Genomic DNA, 13,269 nt, shown 5'->3' with positions numbered 1-13,269 from the left:
TCAGGGGGGCGATCCTCCCGAGAGGGAGACAACACCATTCCAAAACCCCACGAAACCCCAAATCTTAACCTGCGCCACCAGAGCCTATCCCCCCCCCCTGACTGGACTGACACTATAGTAGTAGATCATCTTTTTCCATTCAGCTCTATTCAAAGCCATACTCGTTACTAGTCCTAAACTATGCATGTCTTTCCGCACCACTTTTCCTAGAGTCATTTTAGGCCTACCCCTGGCTCTTTTAGCTCCTTTAATCTAAATTAGTTCACCCTACCATACGGGAACATTCAAAGGCCTTTGTTCCACATGTCCATGCCTCCTCAAACGACTTTCTCATAACTTATCATGTATTTTTTTTTTTTGGTGACTAAAGTATATTACCAAGCCCAGGAGGGGCGAGAGGAAAAGAGGGGGGGATATACAAAGGGGAGAGAGAGGGGGAGGGGAAAGGAACAAGTCCCAAACCCAACTAAGGGGGGGAAGGGGACTTCAAAAGAGCACTATCTAATCCCCAGGAATCAACAATATGCCTGTTCCTTGGGGAGTCCAAAAACCTCTTGTGAGGAAGAAACTGGAGTTTTAAGGAGACATCCGAAGGGATGGCTTTCCAAATCAAGTCAAAGGACCTAGAGTTGGAGGTCCATCTTCTGAAGTTCCTCTTCATCCAGATGTGATAAAGGCCAGCACCAAACACAAGCTTGCCAATATCGTCACGGATAGAGCCTCTGGAGAAAGTCATGACCAGCCAGATCCACTCTCTGGCAAAGGGGAGGGGGTTTCTGCTACGAGGCCAGATGGACGAGAGGGCTTTTTTCCAGATGGTAGAAGTAAAGGGGCAAGCAAAGAAGAGGTGGTCAATGTCTTCGGAACCACTTCAACAAAAGATGCAAGAGGGAGAGACGTGGATTCTTCGGTGCAGGAGAAAAGCTTGGGTCGGGAGTCAAAGGTTAAGGGCTCTCCAGGCAAGGAAGCTATGGCAAGGGATGTGGCCTTTGAACCAAACAAGCTGATGCCAAATAGTGGTAGGGACGTGAGGCCTTACAAAGTTCTAGGCGGATCTAAAGCTGAATAGACCATTTGAGGAGGGGAGCCAAATGACCTTGTCCGCATAAGAAGAGGGGAGGGGGAGGGGGGGAGGGAATGCCAGATCTGGGAGAGGATGGGAGGGAAGGGGGAGGGGGGACCAAGAACCAAGGGAGATAATGGAGGAGAGGGGGCAGACTTGGAGATGCCAGACGAGTAGATAGATCGAGCCCCAAAGGAATTATAGAGGATCCCCATGGGTTGCCAGGGGTCAAGCCAAAGGGAGATGGACGAGCCAAATGAGCCATCAGCAATAGAAGAGGAAGTAGCTCTGAGAGTTAAGGGGCGGAGGGAGAGGATCTTGCGCCAGACCCAAGAGCAGTCTGAAGGGGTGGGGACGATCCAGATGGAGCAAAAGCTGCAATATTAGAGCTACTTTAAATTGGCTCTAACTTGTTCATTCCTTATTTTATCGTTTCTAGTTTTACTACTCATCCATCACAACATCCTCATTTCTGCTACACTAGGTTTGTTTATCTATTGTTTCTTCACTACTCAACACTCAGCTCCATACATGACACAACGTTGTTGGTCATATAACTAAAAAAAAGGGTGTACCCAGGGCACGAGGCTCCCGCCACTACGGGGTCTGAGGAGCGCCATAATGTACGCAGTCTTATCCCTGCTTTTGTAAAGAGGTTGTTTCCAGACTCGAACTCGTGACCACTTGGTCACAATGGAGCAACCATACCATTGTTGGTCATATAACTGTCCTATAAAATTTTCCTTTTGAGTTTTGAATTTATACCGGTGTTTTATACTGCCAGTCCCAAGCCCGGATAAAGGAGGAGGGTTGGTGTGTCAAGTTGGCAGCTGGCATTATACAAACTTTTAACCAAACTCCTGGGGGACTGGGAAGAGAAGAGGGGAAATCTGAGAAGAATCAGAATTGCAGGGGCGGGAAAGAAGAAATCGTAAGAAGAAGAAGGGGGGGGGGAGAAGAGGAGTGTGCACGCACACAACTCAAAATCAATTCATTCTTCCATAATCTCCTCAATACATTGGTTACAACCATATAAATAGGAAAAATAAAGACTTAAAAAAAAGGAAACAACTATCCCATTAAAATAAATAATAAAATCTTAAATATCTACCAGAATAAAACCATATTTGGATCTGGTTCATCTCCATTTGGATACGCAACTGGATTTGGTTTGGTCCAAGGTAGTGTACCAATTGGGTGGACCCAGTCCAAGATTCTCTTGCATCAATTCTCCCAGAGTTCAAAAAAACTCGTCCACGAGTTTTGTAGAACGAGAGAATCAAAATCGTACGGTCGACATCAACTATCAGTCCACATCCAACTTGTATAAAATCCACGAGCCGAAATTCTTGATTGAAGTAACCATGGGAAAGCACGTAATCAAATGGATCAACTACATCATCAACCGTCACGATTTCTTGATGTTCATCGGCCAACTGCATTGCCTGGATTGAAATCTGATCATGGAATTTCAATTCTTCATTCGGATCGTTGATTTCTTTGTGATCTTCAACTGCCTGGATCGAAATCTGATCATGGAGATTTAACTCAGCCTTCAACAATTAATGGTTTGCTTGAAGGGCTCTTATGGCTTGTCATTTTGTTGAAGTATTCTGGCCCACTCTTCAGGACTCATTGGGGGTAGTGGATTTAAAGATAACAATAGCAGATTTGTAATGAAGTAAAAGCTGAAATGGTTATTTAGGGATGAAGACTGGAAGGATATGAAAGGAATTATAATTAAAGAGGGAGGTGATCTTGGAAGTGGAACAGAATAAAAATAAGGTGTAAGGGGATGGGTTCTCCTCCTATCTCTGGCTGGATCACTGGCATCCTAAAGGAATTCTGCTGCCCTTGGTTACTCCCCGTGCTATTTATGCCTCTGGCTTCCACAGACTGTCTCTGGTTGCTGAAATCAAGGATCACAACGGCTGGGCTCCTCCCCTCTAGACCTTGTTTGGACTGATCTCCACTCCATTACTAGCAGGCCGATGGCCAGAGGAGACCTTGTTGCTTGGTCTAATGGCAGCTCCTTCTCCTCCAAAGCAGCTTGGAATCTCATCCGTCTTAATGGCTCCAAGGTTCCTTTGAGGAAGCTCCTATGGTTCAAGCATCACATTCCTAGGCACTGCTTCACAGCCTGGTGAGTCTTCACCAAGTGTCTTCCCACGCAGGATTTTCTTCCCAGCCGCAGCATCCCTGCTCCTTTTGCTTCTTGCCTTTGCTGGAACAGTGATGAAGACCTCAATCATCTCTTTTTTGATTGCCCTTTTGCTGCTGCAATTTGAAAAGGTGTCCTCAAGAAATGCTGGCCTGTTCGAAGAAGAATTCTCCCCTTTGATAGAAAGTTGATTTGGATCGACATGACTTTCGCAGGCTCTTCCATTTGTGACTCTGTGGGCAAGATGGCTTTTTGTGCAGTCATTAATCATATTTGGATGGAGCGCAGTATTAGGAAATGGACCTCCAAATCTCGATCTTACCGTATGATTTGGGATTCCATCTCCTTTGAAATCAATGCAAAGTTAGTGATAGCTACTCCCTCCTTTTGTACCTCTAATGTTTCTTTCGCTGCTACTGCCCCTTAGCCTTTGCTCTGGCTGGTGGTTTTTCTTCTTTTTCCCTTCGGGGCTCTTTGTTCTCTTCTCTCTTTTGGTAATATATTTTTTATTCACCCAAAAAAAAGGGAGGTAAACAAGGGGCATTGTTGGAACCTTAAAAAAAGAAACAGGGAGATGTTAGAGGGAGGGTAATTCTGGAAATAAGGTAGAATAAGACTTAAATAAGCTAAAAGAATAATGTGGGGGTAAGATGGGGAATGGGGTTTTAAAGATGAAATTGTGGGTTACCAACTCTCCTATTTGGAGTCTGTTACCATAGAGCGGGAAGCAGAAGTTGCGACTTTGAAGGAGGATGACAAAGGAGTTGTTGAACTCTTCTTCCAGTGGAGATCCTGCAGAGATAAAGCGCGGAAATCTTGTCTTCGACAAAGGAGTTGATCTTCGACTTCAACAAGGATTCTCCCATTACAAAGAAGAACGCTGGCGGAGGAGTTAATTGCGGTGAGAAACCAGGTATGGAGGCGATGGGAAGGGTGTTGCTAGCTTGAAGAGGAGTATGGGTAATCAAGGTTCTAAAACTTGGATCTCGGTTCCAACTCAGTTCTGGGAAAAACCGAGTCTAGTCAAGATCTCGGCAAGACCTCGCCAAGTTGGTGCATTTTTTTTTTCCGACTCGACGCCTCATCTCGGTGGGTTTTAGACTTAGTTTGGATCTGAAAATTGGTATTCAGCCCATTTTAGGCCATTTAGACACAATGGCACTATCTGATTTTGCAAAAACAAAGTCCAAATATGAGTTTCACTTCGGACCATAGGTTGGTAGGCATCGAGGGCGACGACGTACTAAAATACCCTACTCTACACATAGTTTAAACTGATAGATGGGCATTAAGGTAGATGGGCCATTAAAAGGGTAGATGGACATTAAAATGGTAGATGGGCCATTAAAAGGGTAGATGGGCATTAAAAATGGATCAAACCAAGATATCGACCCGAGATCCGAGATCTTGGCGAGATATGGACAAGATGCCTCATAAAAATGGTTCAAAACGAGATCTCAAACCGAGATCCATGATCTCGGCGAGATCTCACACTTTTGGGACTCGCCTTAGGTCTCGTCTCGTTTTTTCCAAAAACCGAGAAACTCGCGTGTTCTCCAACTATGTGGGTAATAGCGCAGGTTCAAGAAAAAAAAAAAGAAACAAACGGAGGCGGTGGAAAGGGGTTCTGTGAAAGTGGATTTTTTTTTTCCGACTTTGTTTTGTCAACAGAGTCGTCTGTTTTTTTTTTTTTTTTTTGTGGGAATGGCAGGGGTTGCTGCTTGGGTTTCAGAGGAGTCGAAGGACTGGGAAAGGGGTAGGGTTTCAGCGGGAGATGGGAGAGAGAGAGAGAGGGTTTCTGTGGGAAGGGGACAGAAACGATAATTTGTTTTTCTCACTGTCACAGCAGAATAAACAAAACGGGTGGGGTGTTGTTGCAGTGGGAATCAATGGGGAGGGGTTTCCGGGAATCAAAGGTAAGGTGGGGGGTTGTTGCTGGTGTTGTTCGGTCACAGCTGCAGAGAAAAGAAATTAGGCAAGAAAAAAGGAGGAAGAATAATAGAATGGGGAAAAGAGAGACTGAGAAGATGAAAAATTCGCGAAAGAGAGATTCACCCAGGTTTGGGCTCTGATACCAGAAAATGGGGGACTGGGAAGAGAAGAGGGGAATTCTGAGAAGAATTAGAATTGCAGGGGGGAAAAGAAGAAACAGTAGAAGAAGAGGGGGGGAGAAGAGGTGTGCACATGCACACAACTCAAAATCAATTCATTCTTCCATAATCTTGTCAATACCTTGGTTACTACCATATAAATAGGAAAAATAAATGACTTTTAAAAAAAAAGAAACAACTATCCCAATGAAATAAATAATAAAATCCTAAATATCTACCAAAATAAAACCATATTTGGATCCGGTTCATCTCCATTTGGATACGCAACTGGATTTGAGTCGGTCCCAAGGTAGTGTACCAGTTTGGTGGGCCCAGTCCAAGATTCTCTTGCATCACAAACCCTTTTGCATGGATCCCTGCAGTTATACTAAATAGAATAAATACAACGTTAATACTGTCAACCAGCTTTTTTGCACATGCAATAGTTCTATACCAGCTTCATTTCATGCGAATGGTGATCTTATGCATACAATAGCTTCTGCAAAAGGAGCTTTTTTGAAATACTCAATCAAATTAAGATTAATACTGAATGTGCTTTTTTTTTTTTTTTTTTTGGATGAATGAAAAATATATTAACAAAGCACAGAAACTTTCCCCCAAAAAAAATAAAAGGGGAAAGAACAAGTACTCAAGGCGAAAGCTCCACAACATAGCAACGGACTAGCCTATAGCATAATCAGGCTGATGGGAGACCACCCAAAGAGGGACAAAGGACATATTCAGACATCATTTGTATATAAAGTTGACCGCCTTCCCATTAGGATTATAGGGAGGAATGGAAGGAATCACTCAATTCTGTTGGAACCGCTTCCTCTAAAAGGCCGACCTTGTAGGAAATGGAAGAAACAATATGTATATCATACAGGAGCTCTAACACGGCGGACTATCCAAAGGGGGACACGGGTGGATAAATAATTTCAACACCTGCTCGCTCTCATGGGGACTCGATACCATGACCCCTGCTTACTCTGATACCATGTTGGAACTGCTTCCTTTAAAAGGCCGACCTTATAGGAAGGGGAGGAAACAATATGTATATCATACAGGAGCTCTAACACGGCAGACTATCCAAAGGGGGACACAGGTGGATAAATAATTTCAACAAATTCCCACTTTGATTCTTAGAAGCTAAGGAAAGAGCCTATTGGAGAGCAAGGATTCATGTTGCAGACCCCATTTAGCTGAGTTGCTCTTGACATGCTGGGCTGTGCCTACTTCTTCTTACCATCTTTCATTTTTTTTTTAACTTTGTTTTCCCTACTTTGTACTGTTTGGATCCATGTAGTCGACCCCAATAAGTTGGGATAAGGCTGAGTTTGTTGTTGTTGTAAGGAAAGACACTCCCGATCCAAAAAGGCACCATTAGAACCAATTACTCCCATGCCATTGACGTCAAAAGCACTATCATCCACAGTAGGTGGAGAGGTCACCACATCCCCATTCGGATTATCAATCGGCACATCATGCACCAGCTCGGACTGAGAATGTGTGCTTTTACAGATGCAGTACATAAAATTATAATCAAAGAGAGACAGTTGAAGTACAGATAAAGATGAGAAAGATGCAATCTGATACTTCTAATCCCAGTGACATGGTTTCCCTTTTTCCCCTCTGTTCGGAAAAATACTTCTGTCAGAATTTTTCTTATCTATGCATCCATGGGAACAGGGTGTCCAAAATAAGCTAAGACTCGAGCTGTCCTGCTGAGATGAGATGAAGCCACCTCCTTAACCATCGAATTACTATATCTGAGTCCCCTCCACTAACTCTAATTGTGAGAGTTAGCCATCTCAAGGCCTAACCCTCTGATTTTGTATAGCCCTAACTGAAAGTACCAATAGATCATGTTAAGTGAAAACATTGTTTAGTTTTGTGGAAATGTAGCTTCCTAATATTTGCATCAGCATCTGACATTGACACTTACTTTTTAATTTCCTTCCCGTCCTTTAAAACTTTTATTTCTAGGGCATGGTTACTATTATGGAGTATTATTTTATGGTGCATTTTCTATTATCTAGTGAAATATGAGAACTTTAACTTGAAATTGTTCTAGGTTTCTCCCACCTATTTCTTGTCATTTACTGATATTCTTATCTCTGATTTGTCAGGTTGGTATACAACACAAGCCATCAGAGCTGAAGTTGAAAACATCAAATCTTGTTCACGTTAACATCTTTAAGGACCAGGTTTTTATAATTTTATGTGATTGTTGATATCATCTTCTCGCATTGGCAAAGTTGTAACTTGTAATGGAACAGTTAGCCCAAAGGCCTGCTGAAAGATATGGCCTAATGAAGGCATGGACCTGAATTCTGGTCCAGGTATGAGTGTGGGCTGGGCTTGGTGCAAATTTTGTGGACGCATAGCCCACAACTCCTACTAGCTTGGTAAGCTTAGACAAATTGAGAGGTGCTATGAGGCATAATATAATTTTAAAAAATGGTTGATATCCTCTCAGTAAAACATTGGCTGGACTGGCCTACCATCTAGCTTGGCTGGGCAGCCACCTAGTTGAACCACTTGGAAGGATTGTGTCGCAATTCCAAACCATTGGATGTCTACAGAATGCTTTGGATTGGCCATGTATCAAGTTGGGGGCTCAAATTTAATCATATACCCTTCCATGTATATCCATGTATCCTTTTGGTAGTTCCACTCTGCAAAATTCTTTTGGCTGAAACTTTACATATGAGCAGGGGTCTATCTGACATGCCACATGGCACAATTAGCTGTCACCCAGCCAAGCTAGGTGGGCAGCCTGTCCAGCCAACCTTTTCCCATTCAATATATTTTAACAGATTGACAGAAAGTCTCCCAGCTAATAATACAGTGGGAAATGTCCTATACATGGTATGTCCATCAAATTTGACATGTAACCAATTGAGCAGGCCTTCTCTATCCAATGGTCTGAATGGTCAAATTATCCCACAATGGATTTAGATTTGATTTCCATTTCATTGTAATAGATTTTTTGGGTTGTTTGTACTCATCCCAAAAGTGCAGCACAGACACGCATGCACAATTAATTGAGCCCATGTTTGGGCCTAATATGACTTGAAAAACTTAAAAAACTGTATGCTCCCCCTAGCATGTAATATTTGGAACTCATATTTGAGCCCATGACCATCAGAACCAGCAAAAATAAAGCCCACACCCTACTAATAACTAAACAACCATTGTTCTTGCTTTTTGATTGTGACATTACCAATCTGGTCTTTTAGATACAGCAGACATTGCATATCAGGCTTTGGGTTTTGGCTTGCCAAATCCTTTGTTTTGGGTCGTCCAATCCAGACTCCAGAGTGATGCAGATTGGTATCACCTGGCTCTTAAATCCTTGAGCTACCCACTACTGAGTCCTCCTTTCACAAGCAACCATTCTATATTGGGGGCTCATTGTTCACAATATGACAATTTCAATTGAGCATAAACTTCTTTTAATCATGCAGGTGAAGATGTGTTACTTGCCTCCGCTTCCTCGACATAGAGAGCTAGTATCTGAATTAGGACCTATCCACGCTAGATTATCATGTGAAAACTCTATAGCTAAAAGGCATCCTGTATATAAATGCAATGAAGTGCAGGTATTTACAGATTCTTCCACATTTCTTCAGCTGAGACATCCACTACTTATGTGCCTGTTGCATGGTTATAGATTTTATGTAATCACTGGCTAGGCTGGTACAAAGACGATAATCCATTATTTTTAATGAAGCTGATGATCTATTACCCCCTTGTGTTGTTCGATTTGGTAATATAGTTTAAAATGATGGAAGTGGTTAATTTTTGCTTTGAATAGAGCTCAATGGACAAATATGATAATCTTAGCTGATTCATATATGGCAGACAAGGCTGGGATGACTATGAATTTCTCCCACAGATGTATCTGTTGGCCTTGTGGATTTCCAAATTTATATCAGCATCTGTTGCCCGATCATGATCTCCTCTCTTTAGCCAATTGGTTGCTTGTTCTCTTGTAAAGCATAAGAGTATTTCTGCTTTGCAGTGCATTTCCTGTCTCGCTTAATTGGCCGCCAGAATAATTTAATTATTCCGTCAAAGACCATGTACAAGTAGTCTATTCTATGAGAGACTTCATAAAACAAACTAGGCATAGAAAAACAAAATTTATAATATGAAGAATCATATCCTCACTCCACCAATACCTGCATGCTACATCCAAAGTTACCTGTGTAATTATTTTGTGATATTTACTAATTCTGAATGGAAAGGAACTGTTGGATTGTATGGGCCAGAATACTGTGGGGGTATTCTGGACCTTTTACCTTTTATTATGCCTTCTATTATAGTCGGCTGTGTTAGGGGCAATTCTGTCCTTGTAAAGTTTATTCTTTATTATAACTAAAGAGCTTGGGATCAGTCTTTGATCATCCAAGCAATATTCTCTAATTCAGATCTGCTAACATGGTATCAGAACAGGTTTCGAATTAGGGCCCTCCCTTCTCTTCCATTCTCGATTTCTCCTTCCTCTCTCTTTCATTCTCGATTTCTTCTTCCCTACTCTTTCTTCTTTTGTTCTTCATTCTCCCACAAGGGCAGCACTGATGAGGTGAGCTAAAGATCCAGATGCTGCCCTCCATCACCTCATTCAAGATACAAAAATAAAAATTCTGCTCGATAGAAGATTGCTCCCTATCTGCAATATTTGCAGACTTCAAGGTTTTTTCTGGATTGATCCTCTCTACAGTACAAGGACTCGATCACCTTCTTGAAGTGCAAGAACTGCAGAAGATTATTGCGCAAGATTCTATCCTTCCTCATTGATCAATTTTTTTTCTAATTCTGGTTTTTCCAAAACCTGAAAAATATCGATCCTTGGGTTACTGGTCTCTGTTGAAGCTGATTTTTGGAAGGGTCAGTCTCCAGTACTACAGGCACACTCAATCTCAGTTTCAGCTCCATCCATCAAGTTTTTGGCACCATTCCCCCCTATATCGATCTCACCAAAAACAGGTTTTTTTTTCAAAACCCTGATAAAATCAATCTAGGGGATTGCCTTGTCCTCTACTGCTGTTTTTTGAAGACATATATTCTCAACTGTAAAGGAATCTTTTCTTCAATTTCTGGAGTTTTTCTTGGACTTGTTACATAGTTATCAAGGCGTCGCCATGGTGTCTAGGCTCCTTGGTCGCCTTGGACGCCTTGCCGCCATGGCGGTGTCGCCTTGATTTTTTGCCCTCTAAAACTCCATGGCCGCCTTCCCGCCTTGATAACTATGACTTGTTATTGGGTTTCTCATCACAATAGCTTCTCTGCGATTATGGGTGACTCAGAAAATTCCACTACCACTTCTATTACTGATGGCCAGGGAAAATTAGAATATCATAATTTCCCTCCTAATCCCATCAAACTGGATGGCTCCAATTACCTGCTATGGTCTCGATTTGCTGGTCATTGCCTTACTTGGCCATATTAATGGCACTAGTGTTATGCCGATTGAACCTGGTCCTCTTCAAGAAAGGTGGCTTACCAACAATGGGGTTCTCATGTCATACCTAATTGGTTCCATGCATTCAGACCTTGCCAATGGGTTTCTCCTCCTTGATACAGCTTATCAGATTTGGACTGTTTGCAAAGAAACATACGGGCAGTTTGGCAATGATGCCCAGGTTATGAACTCAGGAAGAAGGTCTTTCACACTACTCAGGGAGAATTATCTGTCTCCAAATACTATCCTACTCTTCGTAGACTCTAGCAACAATTGGACCACTTTTCTGATTTCCACCCTACTACAGCTGTTGACATTGCTGCCTATTAAAAACATGTGGACAAGATTAGGGTGTATAAATTTTTGGCAGGGTTGAATGTGGAGTATGACTAGATTCATGTTCAAGTGTTGGGTCATTCTCCTTTTCCCACACTTGAATAGTCCTATGCCTTGGTCTCCTCTGAAGAAAACCGTAGGGCTGTTATGTTACATCCTACAACTACTAAGAGATCAGCTCTCCAAATTGCTTCCACGGCTATTCATGTCACTGTTGGGAACTCCTCTTCTGGTGATTCTATTAAGGGCATTAGTGCTTGTGAGCACTGTAACAAGCCCTACCACACCAAAGAGAAATGTTGGAAGCTTCATGGGAAACCAGCGGACTTTGAAGCCAAACGTGCTGCCAACAAGAAAACAAAAAACAAGGAGAATCACTCTGAGACTGTTACCATAGCCCCGACTACTGAATTTGGTCTATACCAGGTTGATCTACAGGCATTCCTACGTGTGCTAAAGTCTTCAGCTGCTACTGCCTCTACTACATCAGCTACTGCCAATTCCTCTGCTCCTTCAGGTTCAAACTTTGCCTAGTCAGGTTTTCATTTGGTGGTCATTGTGCTTCGGTAGCTTCCCATCCTTGGACTAGTTCCTCTAGCCTTTTCCATCGCTATTCTCCCATGTCTGGGAAAGACAAGGTCAAGGTAACCGATGGTTCCCTTGCCTCCATCTTTGGAAAAGGAATCATCAACTGCACTTCCTCTCTTACTTTGTTGTCTGTTTTGCACATTCCAAATTTTACTACTAACCTCCTTTCCATTAGTAGTATTACTCGTGATCTCAAATGCAAAGTTACATTTTTTCCTTCCCATTGTGTTTTTCAGGATCTGGTGACAGAGCAAACAATTGGATGTGGTAAATTGCACGGTGGATTGTACCTGTTTGATGATGGTCGTCCTTCTCCACCAACAGCACCTCCTCCACTCCATCAGAACTCCTTAGTCTCTTCGGAACTTTACCAATGGCACTCTAGATTAGGTCACTCCCAATTAGGCACTTTATGTCATTTATTTCCTGCTTTAGTTAAGGGTTGTAATACAGATGATTTTTTTTGTGAGGCTTGTGTTCTGGCCAAACAGGCACATTCTAACTATTCTATGTCAAATAAAAAGAGTTCTTCTTTTTCCATTTGGTGCATTCTGATGTTTGGGGCCCTACTCGTAAAACTTCTCTTTCTGGTTATCGTTGGTTTGTTTCATATATTAACTGTCACTTTAGAAACACATGGGTATATCTTATGCACACAAAAAATTAGGTTTTTTCATATTTTCAGCATTTTCATAAAATGGTCCAAACTCAGTTCCAGGCTAGTCTCTAAATTTTGAGAAGTGATAATGGAACCGAGTATAAGGAATCTCATTTTCAAAAATATCTTGCTGACCATGGCATTATCTACCAAACTAATTGTGTCGATACCCCCGCCCAAAACGGTGTGGCTGAAAGCATGGTACTAAATCTCGTTTCGTTTCAGTGTTTCGGTTTGACCGAAATTTCCGAGATACCGAAATTTCGTCGAAATATGGTATTTTTTTGTGGGTGTAAAATGCCAAAATGACCGAGATTTCCGAAATTTTCGAAACAAGATTACCGAAATTACCGAGATTTCCAAAATTTCCGAAACGAGATGACCGAAATTTCCAAAAATATTGCACGTGATACTTTTAGTGACTTTTTCAATATCTCGCGATATATCGTGAGTCCACGATATTTCATCGATATCTCACGAGATATTGTCGAAATATGGTATTTTTCCATTTCGGATTGGTATCGTATCTCGGATAGCTCGAGATATACGAAATTTGGTGAAATATCGCCGAAATTTCGCGAGATTTTGAACTATGGCTGAAAGGAAGAACCACCACTTGTTAGAAGTGGCCAGCGCATTGATGTTTGCTCGCCATGTTCCCTCTCAATATTGGGGGAATGTTGTTCTCACTTTAGCCTATCTCATTAATCAGTTGCCTACTCGGGTTCTTGACTCCCGTAGTCCAACTAAGGTTTTACTTGGGACTTCCTCCTTGTGGTTTCACCCAAGGTATTTGGCTGTGTGTGTTATGCTAGACATACAAAATCTCCTAGCAAACTTGAACCCCGTGGATTACGGTATATTTTTTTGGGTTGTTCTCCAACCCAGAAGGGTTAAGTGTTA

At 42.1% G+C, this 13,269-nt stretch overlaps 1 protein-coding gene across 4 annotated transcripts in view; it reads left to right on the top strand.

Moving 5' to 3' along the window:
• Positions 1–13,269, top strand: part of LOC122655827 — a 144,389-nt gene that overhangs the window by 117,231 nt on the left and 13,889 nt on the right. For 3 of the 4 annotated variants that reach the window (XM_043850185.1, XM_043850187.1, XM_043850186.1), the window contains 2 exons: positions 7,444–7,521; positions 8,785–8,919. In XM_043850185.1, coding sequence (XP_043706120.1) covers positions 7,444–7,521; positions 8,785–8,919 — 213 coding nt within the window. The remainder of the gene's footprint in view (positions 1–7,443; positions 7,522–8,784; positions 8,920–13,269) is intronic. The other variant, XM_043850188.1, reaches the window with a different exon arrangement.

This window comes from Telopea speciosissima, chromosome 3 (assembly GCF_018873765.1).
Source record: "Telopea speciosissima isolate NSW1024214 ecotype Mountain lineage chromosome 3, Tspe_v1, whole genome shotgun sequence".
Taxonomy (NCBI): domain Eukaryota; kingdom Viridiplantae; phylum Streptophyta; class Magnoliopsida; order Proteales; family Proteaceae; genus Telopea; species Telopea speciosissima.
The sequence above is the reverse complement of the archived record's forward strand: the minus strand, read 5'-3'. Positions and strand labels throughout refer to the sequence as shown.